This window comes from Rhinolophus sinicus, linkage group LG09, assembly GCF_036562045.2.
Source record: "Rhinolophus sinicus isolate RSC01 linkage group LG09, ASM3656204v1, whole genome shotgun sequence".
NCBI lineage: Eukaryota > Metazoa > Chordata > Mammalia > Chiroptera > Rhinolophidae > Rhinolophus > Rhinolophus sinicus.
In genome coordinates this window covers 84,393,478-84,414,488 of record NC_133758.1, presented here as the reverse complement: position 1 = coordinate 84,414,488, position 21,011 = coordinate 84,393,478, and the positions used below count along the sequence as shown (strand labels likewise).

The 21,011-nt window shown below is 37.2% G+C and overlaps 1 protein-coding gene across 1 annotated transcript in view; it reads right to left on the bottom strand.

The window, feature by feature from the left end:
- VPS50 (VPS50 subunit of EARP/GARPII complex) overlaps positions 1-16,440 on the bottom strand; it is a 115,671-nt gene extending 99,231 nt beyond the window's left edge. The window contains exons 1-2 of the mRNA XM_019729711.2: positions 16,282-16,440; positions 9,632-9,700 (exon numbers count right to left, since the gene is read on the bottom strand). Of these exons, the coding sequence (XP_019585270.2) occupies positions 9,632-9,700; positions 16,282-16,314 (102 nt within the window). The 5' untranslated portion in view covers positions 16,315-16,440. The remainder of the gene's footprint in view (positions 1-9,631; positions 9,701-16,281) is intronic.
- Positions 16,441-21,011: the final 4,571 nt, after the last annotated feature.

The following is a 21,011-nucleotide window of genomic DNA, read 5'->3' as shown; positions in this document are numbered from 1 at the left end:
AGCGTGCATGTACACCAAGAGGCAATAAAATGCAACAATTGAGATTTTTTTAATCTAATATGTTTTTATATACGCTAGAACCATATTTTTCCTTTACTAAAAATACAATATCTTTAACACTGTGACAGGTGCTATATCAAAAAAGCATAAATATACAATATTTTCTTAACATAATAAACCAAGCAGGATTATTTTAGGAAAGTGGTGGACAACAAGGAAGTTATTCAACATTGCAGAGACTGTCTTTTACAGCAGTCACAACACACTATAAGGTTGCATATAATACTACCTAGCCTATTTTTCTATTTTGATCATCTCTGAGATAAAGCCACATGAACATACATATAAAAATGCACATCATAAATGTAACTTTATGAAAAATGAAGGAAAACAATCAGAAATTTAAGTCAACATCTTTGATTCTAACCAAGCCTTTTTTCCTCTCAACAAAAGGTTTTATGAGAACTGAGGACTCAAGTCTATAAGACAATTGGAGCCCTCGAGTGTAAGGTGTTATACAAAACGTTTCCAGGATATTTATGATTTCTAAGAAACTAGGCTATAACTTCACAAAGCAATTTCCCACTTAAGAGCTTATATCTTAAGGGAATGTATTCAAGTTTAGGAGTGGGGGAAAAAAAAAAGACTACCAATTTTGCATTTAACCACTTCTTTGAAATTATACAAAATACCACACTATTAAAAACACCAACCCAAGTTCAGGACTTTCAATTCTATTCACTTCTATAAATGTAAAAAGTTAGCTATGACAACTTAACACTTCTCCTTACCATTATTAAACACAATGCTCTCTTTAATTTTGAAAAGTAATTTAACCTAATTTTTAAACCCACAGAACAGCTTGGAAACTTATAATCTTCAGTAGCTTTTTATGCAAACAAAAAGATGAATGCAAAAATCTTCATTTCACAGGTCAGGTTTCAAAATCCCACAGAAAATGTATGGAATCAAATATGAAATGCAAACCAACTTACATTTCTGTGCTTAGCTTATTAGACCACAGTTCAGATTACACACCTGAATGGAAGAATGAATTGTGTTTGGAGGGAGTAGGGGAGAAAAGGAAGAAATTTTACATTTGTATAATATGAATCTGGGTTTACCAAAATAAATCTTATCAGAAGCTTTTTTTTTTTTAATGTTTGCATTTCTTCATCAGTCAACACAAAAAAAATCTGTTCTGTTATAATAAATTCTAAAGATGGAAATCATAGTCTTATAAAAGTTAACATCACATTAGAGCTCTAATTAAGAGCAAAAAAAGTTTAGCTACCAAAATCTATGCAGAGCTAAAAGGAAGAACAGAAACATGAAGTTTTCAATATTCAATCAGCATTATAAAAATAATAAATCACTGAACAAAAATAGGTTTTCTGTTTCCAAATGAAATTAAGGACTCAAGATCACAGATCCCCTACAGCCATACATATACCATATAAGTTTGTAATGAATTGCCAGATGTCTGATTACGTGGGGATTTGGCAAATTTTCTTAAAATCCCACTAGAACGACAATCATAATCCATCAAAACAGCCGGTTCATCAGTTTGTTTGTGTGTTTTAAATAGCTTTTAAAGCTTATGCTGTTTTTCTTCAGGCTTTCAGTGCCATCTAGTGGAATACTGGTGAGGTTACAGTTTTTAAAAGTTTCAGCAAAGTGATTTATGAATTTTTATAAAAGATTACAAAAGTGGCATTTTATTCCAGCTTTATAACACACGTATGTGATAAAATAATTAATTTTAATAAATTTCTATACAATAGTAGCATTCCAAATATACACAAATTTGGTTTCAAAGAAACAGATCATAAATAAAAACTGATTTTATTCATAGAATTGTACTGAGTTAACATGTACTAAAAACACAAAATCAGAAAGTGAAAATTTCATATTTGATACTCTGCCAAATATTTTTTTAGTTACTTCTCTCATTCCATAATTATATTTTAACAAGTATTTTCCTAAATTTATTTCTATGAAAAGGAAAACATTAAAGATAATAGCTTTAGAGACATCAAATACATTTTTTAAAAGCTGTCATTAAAAATTTCTCAGCTTCAGTGAACACCATCATGTTGTCTGGCACGTGCCTGTCCATTTGGAAGTTAATGCTAAAGAAAAGACACATCCCACATTGACGTACAGAGAGAAAAATCCACTGTGTCCATCTTAATTTTGTTTTCCTTTTAGGATTCAAACATCTTATCAGAACCTCTCTCTCAAAAAGAAATACCATTTAATTCTGAGAAAAGAAACATCACAGCACCGTCAATCCCAGTGTCTAAAAACCAGTCTTGCAATTCTTTCACCTTTGACATCCAATAAAATCCTCAGTCCTAAATTCTGCTTTTAAAATATCTCTCAAAAATTTGACCCTTTTCCCTTTCCTAAATTTCATGTTCTTATCTTCTTCTTAATCAGTATCCTGGTATCCGGTCTTTTCACTCAAAAAATCTACCTGTACACTAGTTATCCTTCTAAAACAAATGAATCGCCAACTCTAGAAGACCCTGCACTCACTTCTACCTCCTCCTCCTCCTCCCCTAGCTGTGCTCCCGCTGTGCCTAGGTTTACACAGTCCTCTATTGTACTTACACTACTCTGCAATTACCTATTTCTGCTTGTCACTCCCACATAGGTTGAGATAGGAACAATCTTATACCTCTTTGCATCTTCAAAACTTAGTAACTATAGCTCAATACATGACTGCCCAATGCACTGCATGAATGATCTTTTATGATTTGCTATAAAAAAAAGGCTATCTCAAAGCATCTGAAGCCAAGAGAAGCGTAATTTCATTAATGGTTAAAAACAACACAGCTGATAATTATAATTATAATCACAATTATAATTATAATCACAATTACAATTTGATAATTATGATTATAATCATAATTAGAAGTATTTATTGGTAGTCATGAGTGACTACGAAAAACTAAATGATTTTGCAGATCCATAGTTACAGACACTCTTCGCCTTTTTTAATGATACATAATCCTAAAGTTTTTATCCCAATTACTAAAACCAAAAAAGTCTCCTAGTCATAAACTTCAATACTATTCTGTTTAATACAGATACCAATATGCTTACTCATCTCCTACAGAACTGTTCAGTATATTTTTTTGAATATATGTTTTATATCCTATCTCTCCTACAAATATTTCAATATAGAAAAGATAAAATAGAGCTAAAAGGGCACTTAAAAATCATCTAGCCTAATCACATCTTTTCACAGATGAGGAAACTGAGTCAGAAAGCAATTAAAATGACTTCCCATTAATAAGTTGAATATTTAAAGTCATTATTAGAACCTATTAGATTGGTGCACAAGTAATTGCGGTTTAAAAAGTTAAAAATAATTGCAAAAATCGCAATTACTTGTGCACCAACCTAATAGCTCTTATTCCATCATGTGGCCACGCAGCAGCCTAGCCGTCTGTCCCCTTGTACCTGCCCCTAAAGAAAGGAGAGTCTGTGAGACAGATCCTTTCAGGGACCTTGCTTCACCTTTGTGTTTGCACCTTATGTCTCCGTTTGGTCCCAAAAAGATGGCTGGTCAGCCAATGACGAATAAATTCCCCACGGGGGTGGGGGCGGGGCGGACAACTCAAGCCAGGCACAGCCGAGTGGGGACCAACAGGAGAACCCACAGGGTTCGTAGAGATGGGCACAGCCCCCCACCTTCCTCTGGCTAAGGAGAGGCTCTGCCTCTGTGGCTGCATTCCTTCCTAAGACCTGCACAGGAGGAGATTCAATGGTGTGCTCTCCATCTATTCATATGTATAAAGGTTTTGTCCTTTGGGGAAATACATACATCCTGAGACTTAAGGTTATGCTGCCTGCAGGCAAGGGTGATTGGCTTGACTCAGTTTCCTATTGTGACGAATAGGATTCACAGATCTTGAGATTGACAAGCTTTATCCACACCTAACCAATAAAAGTTAGGCACCCCAGCCCCGTCCTTGAGGCAGCAGGTCCCTGGGCCCCACTTAAACTCTATTCATGGCTCCTGTCTTTTCTTAACCCTGCGCCGCCCTCCTCGCTCCCCACAACCCTTTTTGCGTGGGTGACACCATCACACTTTATTCATATTGTGGTAAAATTCTGAAAACAAAGCTCTGTAATTAATGTATGTTTTTAGGATTCTTTTCATAGATGCTAAGAAGTAAAGTCAAATCCATTTATCTTGGTTCACAGAAGTATTTTAAATGCTTTCATTCTGCCCAAATTCCCAGAATGTTATAAAGTAGAAATGCTACAGAGTAGGCAAATACTAATAAATACTTGTAGAATGAATTAAGTCGACAAAAACACTTTCTTATATTTATAAAAACATAGTTTCCAGTTTTGAATGCCAAGACATTTCTTTTGTCCCTTTTCCCCAATATTTTTCTTTAATGAAAAAAAATCAAAGGCATAGCTAAACCAATCATATAATAGTAAATATAGCCCAGTCCTATTTGTATTTATAAGTTAATAAAATCAAGGCTTTAAAAAGAAACTTTATCTTTAAAGAATAATATCAGGAGGCAGTATTTCAATAAAAATTCATTAAACAATATTAATGAGTACTTTCTTGAAATAAGTAACTATATGCTACACAACCACTATAGAAAGTGTTTAAAGATAGATGTAGAGTTAAAAGGTTATGAATACTGATATTTTATGTTTTTAATCAAGATTTAATGAATACTCAAACACAGTTCTTGTAAGTTCTGTAACTACTAAACATGTGGCTATTGCTATTATTATATACTATAATAAATTTTGTTCATAATTCTTGTAGTTGATTAAGTAAAAACCTTTCACATATTTCAAAAAGTGTAAATTTCTTTAAATGGTTAACAAATTTAGTCTGTAAATACTACCTAGATTAATTTCTTATACCCTTACCTCTGCATGAAAAATCTTCTTAATTTGAACTATAACAGAATCTATTTCCCAGGAATAAAATTTTAGGTCATCACTAACTCTTCAGTCTACTTTTCCCCACAAAAATTGTGGCTCTACATTCAAATAACCTGGGGATCTCTAAACACTACAGACCTGGCTCCATCCCACACACTGTGATTTAATTAGAATGGGGTATGGCCTGGGTACTGGCAATTCTAATGTGCAGCAAATTTCGTCACCACCGACCTTGGCTCTGACCTATATAAGCTAAGATTTTTGAAATCTGTCACAAACTTTCCTTCCCTATAGCAAGTTTTATATGGAATCCTAATTTTCTTTTTTACTTTTCTATATTATTTTTCTCTACCAAAATTCCAAATTTTCAATATATGGGTTATTTGACTCATATCTCTTAAAATGGGATACCGTGTCATCTTGTCTACAAGAAAACCAGATGATTTCTAAGGTTTCTTCCCACTCATAATTTGTATACCATATTTCCCAGAAAATAAGACCTAGCCAGACCATCAGCTCTAATGTGTCTTTTGGAGCAAAAATTAATGTAAGACCCAATCTTACATTATATTATATAAGACCCGGTATTATTTTACTAAAATTATTATTAATTTTTGCTCCAAAAGATGCATTAGAGCTGATGGTCCGACTAGGTCTTATTTTCGGGGAAACACGGTAGGTGCCATGCTGTACATTACATCCCCATGACTTACTTATCTTATAACTGGCAGTTTGGACCTTTTCACTCCCGTTACCCATTTCCCATTTCAGCCCCCCACCCCTCACCTCTGATAACCACCAATTTGCTCTCTGTATTTTTGAGCTTTGGTTTTTGGGGTTTTATTGTTGTTTTTATATTCCATGCACAAGTGAGATCATATACTATTTGTCTTTCTCTGCCTGACTTATTTCACTAAGCATCATACCTTTGAGGTCCATCTGTGTTGCTGCAAATGGCAAGATTTTATTCTTTTTTATGACTAAATAATATTCCATTGTGTATATATACCACATTTTTAAAATCCATTCATCCATCGATAGACACTTAGGTTATTTCCATATGTTAGCAACTGGAAATGCTGCAAAGAACATAGGTGTGAATATACTTCTTTGAGTTAGGGTTTTCGTTTTCTTCAGATAAATACCTAGAAGTAAAATTGCTAGATTATATGGTAGTTATAATTTTAATTTGGGAGGAATCTCCATACTGTTTTCCATAACGGCTGCACCAATTTACATTCCCACCAACAGTGTATAAGGGCTCCCTTTTCTCCACCTCCTCCCCAACATTTGTTACCTCTTGTCTTTTTGATAAAACCCACTAGAACAGGTGTGAGGTGTTATCTCTGTGGTTTTTATTTGCATTTCTCTGATGATTAGTGATGATACATATTTTAAATGATTTCTTTTTATATAATTGCTTTAAAATTAATGTTGCAGCTAGTTCTTGATGACCTGAACTTTAATGGCTTCAAAAATATGATCTTTATTTAAATTTTTCAAATTGTTAAACAGTACTTCAACAAAATACAAAAGATTAATTTGAAATGATTATTTCAAAATAACCTTTTCCTTTAATAAAAAATATAGATTGTGAACAGAAAATATAAGCAGAAACAGGTACCAAACAGAAAAAAATTACAAAAAAAAAACAACAAAAAACACCACAGTCAAGGTTAATACTACCTTCTGGTCTCACACCTCATACACCTGCTAGAATGGCTACTTTCAAAAAGACAAGCGATAACAAGCCCTGGCTGGGGTGTGGAGAAAAGGGAACCCTTGAGCACTTGGTGGTGATGTAAACCAGCACAGCAGGTATGGAAACAGCATGGAGGTCCCTCAAAAAATTAAAAATAGAACTACCATATAATCCAGCAATGCCATTTCTAAGTATTTATCCAAAGGAAATAAAACAGGATCTTGAAGAGATATCTACACCCCCATTTTCAGTGTCAGTCGATTAATGAATGGATTTAAAAAAAAATTTGCACACACACATACACACACAATGGATATTATTTAGCCATGAGATAGAAGAAAATCCTGCCATTTGCAACAACATGAATGAACCCGAGTGCATTATACTAAGTAAAATAAGTCAGACAGAAAAAGACAAATACTGTATGATCTCATTTATATGTGGAATCTGAAAAAGCAACTCATGGAAACAAAGACCTGAATGGTGGCTGGTGGAAATGAGGAGATGTTGGGCAGAGAGTACGAACTTCTAGTTATAAGATGCATAAGTTCAGGGAATCTAATAAAAAGTTTAAAAATAAAAATAAATATAATATGACCTAACTATAGGGTAATATCTAAGTTGTGAAAAATACTCAGCATTCAAGATATACCAAGCTATTGAGGGGGAGCAGAATTTGCCACCCTAAAATATGTCTCCTTTGGAAACTGATTATTTTAAGCTGGTTATTTTTAAGAAATGAAAGACTCAGAAACTTTGCTCTTCCCCCTAACTGCCGAAAAGAATTTAGATAGAGGACCTGTTTAAGGAAGGGAGCTATCATTATATATGACTTAGTTTACTATGAATTAGTATGTGACAGACAAGGAAGAAGCTAGCAAGGCCCAAAGTCCTCTCTGTGTCCCATTGTTAAAAACGACCAAACACCTATTTACCAAACATCTGCTTTTCCATCTCTAGGTGAACTGCCTCCCTGCCCTTTGAAGTCTCAAACCACTACTCCCCTTTCTGCTCAGCTCAAGATGCCATGTGAGCCTCAACTACCCAATTTGTCCCCTGGTCCCATATTCTTACAGAACCTCGTGTGCACACACATAATAAATTTGGTTGTTTTCTCCCATTGATCTGTCTCACGTCAATTTGATAATTGGACCAGCTAGAAGACCAAGAGGAAAGGGGAGAGATTTTCCCCCCGCCCCCCTACACTATGCTGTGTACGAAATTTCTCACATGAGTCCTCTTAACTCTTAATTTCAGGACTGACAGCAAACTGCGCCCATAGCAAACTTAGTCTGGAGCTTTGCCACTTTCTGGACCCAGCAACTCTGAAGTTCTCAAAACCACCCAGCGTAGGAGGAGCAACTCGGCTCACCCTGCAGCACTAGTGATTTACAGGGGAAAACAAACAGGCACAAGAAGCTTATAAGGCTTTCTTACTGTAAGGCTAAATTTAGGCTTAGAGCATTAATACTGATTTTACTTTTAACTTTCACAATTTAGCTAACTTAGCTTCTTAATGTGTCAACTCACTAAATAAGCAGTGAAAGCATAACTTATTCTAATTTGTAGCTATTTTAGACGCAGCCCAGGCTTAACCTTCACCTTCCCATTTACATTTGCTGACCTTGTAGTCCCAGACGTGTCTCTCTACCTGGAGTCACTCATCTGAAAAGTACACACCACTGGTCACTGACGGAGCTAAGGTGGGGACTCAGTGAGAACACCATGTAATGAGATCATCATAAATTTACAGCCAACCACTACTGGAAAACCATCACGACTCATGGTTTAAAGACAAGAGAAAGGTCTTAGGCAATACATTCATGTATTTCTTTAAAGAGGCTCACTCATCAATTTTACATTGGCTCTGAAACATCAAATGCAATCTAATTCAAGTCATGTTCATAAGGCACGATAAGCTTTTTTTCTTAAATCAAAGAAATAAAGAGAATTATTTGTCAATTAGGATTTACGGTTATCTCTTAGTTCCCAATTTTATCACATTCAATAATCTTTTATAACATTATATAAAACTATTCAAAATGCCTCTTAAAAAGGCTTTTGTCTGAGCCATTTCCTGCAAAAGCGTTGGCTAGAATGTTATATTTGGAGGATATGTTTGGGTCTGACCTAAAATGAAGGCTAAGCAGTGAATACAAAATTCACTTAGGAGGTAAAGCACCTCAAAGAAATTATCCTCTTAAGCAGCTGACACTGACCTGTGACAAGAGGCTTCACGACTGCTGATCAAGAGAAACAAGCCCTATGTATTAAGATGCCAGCCACAGAAAACAAACAGTAGTTTCGAACCTGATCCTCAAAATGAAAAATCACAAAAGCAGATATTCAGAAGTACAGGCTTTGATCTACAATGGAGCTGCTATTCACAGAGGCAGCTCCAGCGGCACAGGACCCAGTGAGAACCAGCAGGAATTTCTTATTTAACAATGGTTAATAATTCTCCTGAGGGGAAGCCAGCTAGCTTTCAAACAACACCTATTAAATTTGTAAACTAAATTCACATGAATATCAGAGGATTAAAATCTAAGATATCTACAATTTAGCGTAAGTTATGCTTTAGCTACTTATTCAAAAATCTCTGCTCCGTAACAAAAACAAAATTAACTATGATTTTTGCCTCAGAGTATAAAATGCCTTACAGTATAAAAGTATTTGATTTGATTTCTCCAAATCACAGCAGATAAGTCAATACATTTCATCTATATAACTGCTTTCAGGCTAAGAAGTTGATACAATAATAAACTCTAAATTTATCAATTTCACGTTTTCTGCTTAACTATAATGAATTATACTGCATCCCAATGAATAATGAAAGCAAAAACAAGCCCCAAACCTACTGTACTATACAAATTTACCCTGCTTATCATAACAGCCATTTGCCTGTGGAAAGGAAAAGCTTCTGTGAATCAATGATTATCCAAAGACAATACTATTTTCTTAAGGAAGTGAAAAGTGTGGCTCACACATGTAGATCAATACCTTTCCGGGGACGCGGAGACTCTCAATGGCACCAAGGTCACTGAGGCTCTCAGGAGGGCTTTTCAGACCCTTAAAAACAAAAAACAAAAAATAGAAAGAACTTTAATTTTGCTGCAGAACCATAATATGACAGAACCTACTAAAATAGAAATCACCATTTTAAAAATAGAAATTTTCCTGCTTTAAAATATACAGAACATACGTTGAAAACCTGTCATTCAATACTAGTATTAAACCAAGTAAAGACGTACTTAAAATAAAAGTATCATATGGCACCTTCATAACTAATGGTTGAAGTCTAACTTAACCACGATTTAAAAATAACCAAAAGAAAAGAAACTTGAGTGACAAAAAGCATTCTATGAAAGCCCTTAATCTATTAATCATTACCAAATTCACCTGGTAAAAACGTCCAAGTATTATGATTCAACTGAGCAAATCAAAGATTTCTAAATAATACTCATTGCTTAATTAATATGTAAGGAATTCCTTGATTTTACCTGGTTATTTCTCACCAATGCACCCAATTTATACTGCATAATTGAGACTTGAATCTCACATCTCACTGCTTCCTACAAGTTCTTTACCTCTTTGGTACCCGGTACTTTCTATAGTCACATCAACTGAGAGATTCTGAAAGTCTCATTTGTGCCAGGGAAAGTTATCAAAACAAAAAGAAGTTAGCAATTTAAATGTTTCTTTAAAAGCCTCTTTTTAAAAATAGGCTATTCACAGCAGACACCTAAAGTCCCTGTAATATTAGTCTGTAAGCAAAATTAGCTGGTACATGAATTTGAGGAGAAATTTATGCTACAGTCAAGTTTGCATCCTGTAGGTGCCCTATATTGGTCCTTTGGTGCCCTTAGTAATCAAAATATATGGTACACTTTGAATACTTGAGGCTTAGAGCTGAACTTCCTCATTTTTAAATTTTAGAGGTGTTATCATATCTTCCCTATTATAAAATACTACCAGTCAGATCTACAATTTTTATGACAAGGTACTCTGCATCACCCCCAAGTCTTCCATTACCCTCAGAATACTCCACCCAGTGTTCTCTCTCTCTCCCTCTCTCCCCTCACACCACCCTCTAAAGAAGCCAATACCCTCCTTTCAGAATGGACTCCTTTATGCAGTCTTTCTAAATCCCCGTGCTTCAAAGAACACACTATTTCTCAGTATTGTCCACGGATCGCCTCCATCAACCTCACCTGGAGAATTCTTTAAACAAGATTGCTGGGCCCCACCACGGATGTAATGAATAGGTAAATCTGGATTAGAACCAGGAACTGCACTTTAACAAGCAACCCAGGTGACTCATAACCACTAATGTTTTAGAAACCCACCAAGACATTTTCCAACACAACACTTCCACCACAGCGGGAAAGTTTTAAATAGTAAATGTCTCTGTCTCTCCTAGACCGGAAGTCCCAAGGGAAGGGAGAAACCAAGTGTTATTTGCCACTAGCAAAGTTCCAGGAACAGAGTAAACACCAAATACATTAGAAAATTTTTCAGCAGAAGTCCTTGGTCATGGTCCAATCTCCAACTAATTAGAATACTGTTCCCATGGGAACACGCAATTGCCTTTAAAATGAAGTTTCCAGGGAAGTCTGGTGGAATAAGAGAAGCATAATGAGGTTTACTGTCTTACAACGAGTGAGGAAATAAAAGTATGTAACTACTCCTGTGTGTGTGTTCTTCCTCGTCCCAATTTCTCACCGAAGGTCAACACGAAAGCAAAGGATCAAAAGTGGTAGAGAAGGCAAGGTTGGCTTAGAGAACTAAACTTCTACATACATTACAGACATGTACATACATACATACATACACATGCACAGGAGTATCACTTCCTCATTTGACTCACAATCACAACAGCCCTTAAAGTACCTTTTTAAAAATATAATTGCCATGCCTTTTAAACTAACATTGTAAAAAGGATAGATTTGTTTAGCCCATCGAACAGAAATCCTGGGGGAATACATCACATGTAATTTTCCCTTTGCCCAGAGCTACTCAGTAAAGAAACCAGTGCCTGAAATGTAAACAAGTGATATACTCATATACCAGTATCTAGAAAAAGGCCTTACCTCCAAATTAGTCACCATACACAATAACTGGCCATTAATACATGGCAACTTTCCACCAAATGTACAAAATAAAAATAATAAAAACTGGAAACCCTATGCGCATGTTAGGAAGCGGGAGTACAGTGATCCAAGGAACGGGCTCTGCGGTCTGGAATAAGTCACATAACCTACCTGTCATTTTATTCTAATGATGGTATATAAGGAGTAAAGGCGATGACGCATGTGAAAGGCCAAACACAGTGTCTGCTACAAGAATTCTTTAAGTGTTAACCACTATTCTATTATACATGCTATTATCACAGACAAATACTTTTCTTTTATCTTATCAAAACAGAAGCGAAAAATTACATAAGTTTCTCAAAGCACAACATCTGACACTCACCTGCATTTTAGGATTATAGATGTCGAACTGTTTGATTTGCAATTTTATAAATTTCTGCTAATCAATATGAAGTCATCATTTTTATCTTCACCGCTTAAAGCAGGAAGTCATGGTTATAACTAGTACTCTGCATTTATTAACTTGAAACTTTCACTGTAATCATTAACCATTAATGATTAATCATTAACCATTAATCATTTGGTTTTGATAATTTAAATTTATACAAAATTAAGCATAAATTAACACCTGCCTCTGCACTTTATTTCTTCGCTCAAATCAGACTAACACTTCAGACTACTTCTGTTATGTCCATATGAATCCTCAATTTCCATTTATGAGACCAGCTCCTTACATCCCAATGATCAAAAGGAGCATGTGAGATGATTTGTTTCCCTCCCTTTTTAGCAAAACTCAGCAACAGACTGTTTGTATACTCAGTCCTCAGTTTCTTGAACCCACTCTAATAGGCTTTCCTCTGACCAGTTCACAAAAAGTACTGCTGTGGAAGCACCACTAACCTCCACGCTGCTCACTTCTTAGGCTCATTCTCATTTTCACCTTCCATGGCCCATTTGCAGCATTTAACCCAGCTCCCCCCTCTTTTAAATTCTTTACTTGGCCTCCAGGACCGCTCTACTTGGCTGTCCTCTTAATGCAACATTCATCCAACAAATATTTATTGAGCATCTGTTACAGGACAGACACTCTTCGGGACGCTGCAGATTTCTTACCTCACTGGCTGCTCCTTCAAAATCTGCCCTGCTAGCTCCACCCTTCCCCCCGACCTTGTAACACTGAATTCTCAAAAGCTCCAACTGTGGACTCTTGTTATTATCTACACTCATTCCGTTGATGATCTTAGCCAGTTTACATACCCTCTACATGCTCGTAACTCCCAAATTTTTATCTATACCCTGGATTTCTCCTCAGGAATTCAGACTCTTTTAGCCAACTCTCTCCACTTAAGCATATAAGAGGCTTTCAAGTGAACAAGTCTAAAAACCTTCTCCCTTCCCTCAATCCATCCCTCCCTCAGCCTTACCCACTTCATTAAATGGCAACTCCATTCTTCCAATTGCTGGGGCCAAACCATTTGGAGTCAAACCTGATGCTTCTCTTCCTCTCACAACCCAAATCCAGTTTCTCAAGAAACCTGTCCACTCTACATTTACAATATAGCCACAATCTCGCACCACTCGCACTCTGGTTATGGCCACACCCTCTCTCACTTGGATTACTGCAGTAACATCCCTACTGGCCTCCCTGGTTTTTGCTCTTTTTCCCTCTTCAATCCCTAGGCAGACCGCAGAGATAGTGTGGGTTCGGCTCCAGACCATGGCAATAAAGCAAGTATCACAATAAAGCAAGTCGTTATCTTTTGCTGGTGGAGAGCCTGGCCTTCGCTTTGTAAAAAACACATCTGTGCAATAAAGCAAAACCCAATAAAATGAGGTATGCCTGTATTCTTAAAACATAGGCCAGAAATCTTGCTAAAGTATATGTAAAATTACATTACTTCTCTGCTTGTTATTTCAATCAAAATAGAAGCATGGCCTTGGTCTGAGTGAGGAGAAAAGTGTAGGGGATCAGGTCATGATGAAGGTCTGTGTATTCTGGATTCCTGCTCTCAGCTCTCCCACCTCACCTCCTCACTCCCTTCACTCCACCCACACCAGCCTCTGGCTGTTCCTCAAACGTGCTCCTGCCTCAAGGGCTCTGCATTTGCTTTTCCTCCCTCCTGCAATGCTCCTTCCCAGACATACACATGGTTCACTTCCTTCAGGTTTTTACTCAAACGACACCTTCTCAGGGAGGCCTTCCAGAGGACCCTATCCAAAATAGAAATGGCCCAAATTGCCAACACCTCCCAGGACTCTCTAATCTCTTTCCCTCCAAAGCAGTTATCCCCATGTTTGCCTTAGCACTTGTCTGTTTTGTTCACTGCGGGATTCCTCCAAACTTACAATAGTGCCTGGCACGTAGTGCTCAATAAACATTTGTTGAATGAACTGAAAGAACAGAGGCCAGCATAATGGAGAAAGCAGAAGAGCAGGTCTTGTATACATAGAGCTAACAAAGCCTGCTCTCCCACTCTATTCCAAATCAAGGTCCAAAAAAACCTAAGTTTCATAGGCCTTGATTATACATCTCTCTATATTAACAATATATTAGCATATTCTATGGCGATACACACACACATACACACACACACACAAAGAAACAGCGTTGTGTGTATTTATTTGTACTACTACTACATAGAACCCAATAGTAAACAGCACTAAATAAAATCCCCAATGTAACTCTAGGTAGCACTCTACTTTCATACCTCATAAGTTCAGGAACTGTGAATTCATAATGATCAAATATGTGGAAACCAAGCTTTAAACAAACATAATTAGGGTGACTTTAAAAATCTATATAAAAGTCCTAATTTTACCTCACTTTTTACATAGTATAGTTGTGGCTTTTCATATGTATTCTCTAGCGCTTTTTTTCCCACCCCAACTAAGCACAAATTTCACCTGCTCATATCCAATAAGCAGCTGACTGAGGCTGCAGTTACCATTATCAGAACAACTTCACTACATTTAGGAGACATAAACTAATTATCACTGGTACCTAGACATTTGTATTTTTTTTCTCTCCCACTGATCACAAAATTTGGTTAAAAAACAATAAACCAACCAAAGTTGTTGTACAATGACTACGATGCTGACTACACTGCTTTGCACGGCAAGCAACATGAGAGAGCACCAATCTTAGCTGATGCACAGAAGTCCAAATTCAGCATTCCAAAGGCAGTTCAGGAGTATTAGTGGTATAACGTATAAAAGTTCATGTTGTTTTAAAAATCAAACAGATACCAAAGTCAGTCTGAAATCACTATTGTTTAAATTACTGCAACAGTCTGCTTCCAGCTGTCCTGCTTTCCTACCATCAATGCAGCCACTGAGATGATCTCTGTGATCAAGCACTTCCTTGGAAGATAAGGCCCAGGAGCTGTGTTTGCTCCTTTATTTACATGTTTACCTGCATCATATCATAAATTTCACCCCCTGGGCTAACGCCATGAGGTATGTTATTATTGCTATTTTGAAGACGTGGTAACAGATGCTCAAAAAGTTAGATGACTTGCTCAAGGTCACACAGCTACTATAGGATGGAGCAGGACCTGAACTCATTCTCAAGTAAGAAATGTTATGAAGCATAACACCAGTACTCAACAAACGTGAAGGATTACCAAATGTTACTACCTGCTTACTTAAATCTTTTCTTATTCACAGAACTTTTTAATTCTATGTTCATGACATTAACAATATTATTTGACAGGGGTAAAACAATCATGGAGGACTCATGTATTGTTCACCAGAAATCTATTTGTAACCTGTTCAGATATAAGAATGGCCAGTTCTAGTGAAACATTACAGTTTAAATCAATAAAGATATCTAAAACCAAGTCATGATCATTAAGTACACAAAGGGAAATTTCTCCAACATCTTGCTTGAAGGAAGCTGAGGCATTATTAGGAAGTCCCTAATATTTATAAGATGGGATAGAAAATAGCCAGTGTTTATTCATGAATTATCATTATGGAAAAAATGAGGCTATTATTTTGCCATGACAATGATAAAAAGTAGCATTTCACAAAGAATTTTCACATACATTTGCTTATGATGACTCTCATAACTATGAGAATTAACAACAACAACAAAATTATTTTCATTTTCAGAAACTTAAGCAGCCAAGTTTGGGGACCGGCCAAAAATCATAAAGCTAGCCACCAATTCTGTCATTGAATCATCTCTATTGCAAAGACCTCACCTCCCTAACCAGGCCACCTGCTCAAAGACGACAGACAGCTTGGCTAAGGAAACCCTGCAAGGCAGGTGGGGCTGTCAGTCGAAAGGTGGCATATAGGAGAGACAAAGCTCTGATTCCCTTATCGACGTCGTCTAAAGGAATGTCGCTAGGACACTGCTACCCGCTCGAGGCTGGTTCTGAGCTGGATGGCTCAGGTGAGTGTTTCAGGGTGTGCAGTGCACTGTCTTCCCAGTACCTAGACACCTGCCACCACCTATAAATTAGGTCTCCTCCCGCCGCGGCCCAGGGACAGAACATCTTGGCTCCACACCCACTGGAGATGAATGAGGCCTTTACTTCAGCCCCCGCGACTTACCTGTCGGGTCATAAGAGATTTGATTTTTTGCATGTCGAAATCGTGACAGGGGTACCCTGCCGCAAAGAACTCACAAATCACACCAAACCACCGTACAGCTGGCCCCGACACAGGGAAGCCATAGTGAATGATCACGTGAAGCTGCCGGCCTTTCCTTTCCCTGGGCATGCTGGGAACTGTAGTGTTCCGCCTGTCGCCGGCTTCCGCTAGGGAGGAGAGAGGACAGTCCAGGTACTACATTTCCCAGGAAGCAAAACAGCCGGCGCTTCAATTAAGCCTGCAAATCATCTGCACAACCCCGGCGACCGCCGGTCTTTACAAAGATATTTGCGCTCGGCAGCTCTGCTTCGGCAAGGCGAAAACCTAACTCGTAGGTGACCAAGCATTGAGCGACAGGAACAAACACTGAGAAGACAGTATATAAACCAGACTGACATGATACCCCCTAGGAGTGCGATGGAGGAAATCCCACCTGGTCTAGAAGGGCGGGGTCGGAGAACGTGAGCCTGACGCCAACGAGCAGGAACTCAGTGGAAGGCGCTCTCCAAGAGGTTACCTGAGCGCTTAGGTGGCGCTGGGCTTGGAGAGGAAAGGTGTGGTCCAGCTTCAATAGGCGGCTGGCCAGACTTAGGAGTTACTGCTCAATCTTGGCATCCACTGCAAGAGGCCGTACAACTAAAAAATTTAACCCCACTTGCCATTTTACTACCTGCGTAATCTAAGGCCAGTCAAGAGTGAAAATATAACAATAATAAGTACACAAGTCACTTTAAAGTCCTCTTTTCAACTTTTAGCAGTTTGGTTAAATTGGGAAAATAGGGAAATCATTTGGGGTTTAAGAAAGCAAAAAAAAAAAACTTCCCAATTATGAGAATACCAGGAAAAAAGCGACCCAGAGCTAACAATAATACCTAGCATTTATTGAAAGCTTTCTACATGCCAAGAAGTCGGCTAATAGCTTTACATGTATTATCTGATTTATCCACACAAGCATCCTATGGAGTTGGTAACTATTATCTCTGTTTTTAAAATGAGGAAAATGTAGTATGCAGAAATTAAGTAATTTGCCTAACGTTGCTGCAGATGTGCATGTAGAAACTATAGGTCTGGTTATCCAGATGTTTTCAGTAAAGGTTTTATGTATGGTTTTGAAAGTGAGTCCTGGAGCATGGTACCAACGATTTTTTTAAAATTTACTTTTAATGTTTATTAGGGAATAAAAAACAGACCCATGATTTCAAAAATATGTCTTTAGACAACTGAAAAAATGTACCACACTAATGTACCACACTAATGAAAAATATTAGGTAAAAATATTAGATAAACACTAATGAAAAATAGGTAAACAATAGTATGAGTGGTAATCAATTATGGCAAAAATAATAAAGATGGTTTGGAAATGACTGACAGTGGGGGATATGAATATAGTTACTCTCAAATTCTGTTATCTGACCTCTCAGAGTCTTGTCTTACTAATTTTTACAGACAAGGTTGTAATATTTGATGTAGGATTTCGTAAGAATAAAGGAGATGAGTTAAGTGAATGTAATTTATAAACTGTAAAGCACGTTAGAATTATGAGGTATTACAGTCATGATTCTGCCCAGTTCTCTGCTCCAATGGAACAACCCTGTACATACTTCTATCATTGTGCTTAAAAAATCCTTTTGAAATTGTGTTTACCTATATGTTTCTCTGATTCTGTTATTGCTAACCCCATAAAGAAATTCCAATCACTTTAGGACAATCCTAGTTTAGTTTGTTTTTCACATGGTCTAATCTTAATTACCACACAGTTCTTAGTGTGTGAAAATCTTTAAAAACTAGAAATTTCTAAAGGCCTCAAAAGAAACAGAAACTGCCAGTCATATTAGCATTTAAACTGAAACCCAATTCAGTAAACATTTGTTCATTTGGGGGCACAAGGCAACACCATACTAAGCACTGTAGATTAATAAAATAGTTGTGGTCCTCAAGAAGTTTACAATTTAGTTGAAAAGTATATATTAGGGGTGATCCAAATCCAATAGTTCTTAAGCCTGACCATTTAGATTCACCTGAAGAGTGTACCATTGTTCTTATTGTTCTGTTTTGGGTTCTCTGTTTAAAATCTTCAGTGATTCTTATAGGCAGCCAGCTCTCACATTTCAAATCCATCTATGAAATGAGAAAATTCACCCACCTAAGGTTTTGAGACTACACATTTTATTAGAGCTTGATCAAGGACTAGAACCCAGATCCAAATAAAAAAAAAAATTGGGGGGTCGGCCTGGTGGCTCAGGCGGTTGGAGCTCCATGTTCCTAACTCAGAAGGCTGCTGGTTTCGATTCCCACATGTGCCAGTGGTCTCTCAACCACAAGGTTGCCAGTTCAATTCCTCGAGTCCCGCAAGGGATGGTGGGCTCTGCCCCCTGCAACTAAAGATTGAACATGGCACCTTGAGCTGAGCTGCCTCCCGGATGGCTCAGTTGGTTGAAGTGCATCCTCTCTACCACAAGGTTGCGGGTTCGACTCCCACAAGGGATGGTGGGCTGTGCCCCCTGCAACTAGCAACGGCAACGGCAACTGGACGTGGAGCTGAGTTGCGCCCTCCACAACTAAGACTGAAAGGACAACAACTTGAAGCTGAACAGCACCCTCCACAACTAAGATTGAAAGGACAACAACTTGACTTGGAAAAAAAAATCCTGAAAAAGTACACACTGTTCCCCAATAAAGTCCTGTTCTCCTTCCCCAATAAAATCTTAAAAAAAAAAAAAAAAAAAAGGCTTTTGCCTCAGTCACTGGGCACCCCCATTCAGGACCCGCTCCCGCTTGGGAGCTGCAACCTCTTCTCCTGCCTCTAATAAACTATACTCTTTTAAAAACAAAAAACAACAAAAAAATTTTTTTTAATTCAGTGGTTTTTGTTTTTTCTATCAGCCAAATTTGGGGAAATTAGTATTTTTCTCTACTTGACCCAGAAAAGGCAAGAAAGCATTAAAAATTTATTTTACTCCAATACTGTACATTTTAGTTTATTTCATATAAACCAAAAAGAAATGTACAACTCTACCTTCTAAAAGTTCAAAGGCTATAACTAATATTGAAAACATGTAAATCAGTGCTATTGTCTAAATAAACCATATTTTCTAATCAGTGTACCCCCACACTATAGAAAGTAATTGAGCCATACATGATGCATTTTTAACTGCCAAAAAGAAAAGAAAAAAAAACAGCCTTAAAGAGCACTTTTTAAGAAGGTGAAACATGTTATTTCATTTCCATTTTTCAAAAATACATGTAGTATAAGACTTATTTAGGACTTTCAGATTTGCCTGAAGGCAAGAGCAAAGTAGCGGAAAGTATGGATGGCCTGCCAGCAAATCTTGATAAAAGCTTACCAGATGTTAGTCATTTTATAAAGGAGTGTTGGCCCCATTTTTACAGATTGGAACATCAGGGCCAAGTTAAGTTGATCTGATTCGGGGCAGTAGCATTAGCAGTAAAGTAAGAAGACAGGGCATATTTCTGACAGCCTAAACAGGAGGAGCCTCTGGAAGCTTAAAGAAAAGCTGAGATCCTGGTTTGATTAAGAAGATACAGCTTTAATCATCCTATAAATATCAAAGCAGTGGAAAGATGTGATTGCTCCAAGATGATGTAACTACACTTCCTGAGCAACCAGCAGCAGAAAACAGAGCACTTTCTGAAGATAAAACAGTGACCTGAATAGGGACCCAGGAAGGAAGACATTGCTGCATAGTCATTTGGCATCCATATCAGTAGATCTAGGCTTCGGGAGGCAGCATTGTAGACATAACTATATAGAAGTGAACACCAGCACAGGCAGACACGGTTGCAATGGCTTCCTCTAGCAGCCAGCTCTTCCTTGTAAATTGTAATCTTTCCTAGAATCTATCCAATTGCAACAGAAGACAGTGTTCTCTTTCTCCAGTTCTTAGTCTCCATTGTTACACGTTCACTTTGCATTTCACCACCTCTTCTTCCCAATTGTTTCTGCTATTGCAAAATACTCATATGCTACAAGTAAATAAAAAATGTGGATGTTTGGAATGCATGTAGCAGACTGCTTTATAAAGCAAGACCAGATTTACTTACAATTTATAAAAACTAGACAGTAAACTAAAGTGTGACTTGAAAAGTGACAAAAAACCCTGTACCTCCCTCCTAACCACCATCACACACACTACTCCCAGTAGCTCCTTGCATTGCTTGAAATTTAATCACTATGGACATAGATTGCTTTAGATTCACCAGCTTTTCCATTGTAAATGCAAATATAACTAAGATCAATAAACAGGCCCCTGAAAAGTAGGGTAGAACAGGCTCTCCAGAGGGTTACAGGCAAAATATGAGATACTGACAGTGAAAAATTTCTTACAATGATAAAACGCTTTAAACTATTTTTAACAATCATGTAAAAATTTACAAAAGTTGGGGTTATATTTTAACATTACCTGTAAGGCTTCCTATGTAAACATCCTGAATTCAGAAATTACTCCGGCAGGTAAGATTTTATGCCTACCACCTGCCACTAGAGGGCGCTTTGTCATGGTTATGCCAGGTAGCTCTTTACCAAGATGTGCCATACCGGTATTATTTTTTAATGTGTGCCATGACGTCACAAGCTCACAACTATGATTCATTTTGTCATTTATTTACCAATTATTTATTTATTGGTAACATTACTTATCTACTTACCAATTATTTATTCATAATTTATTTAT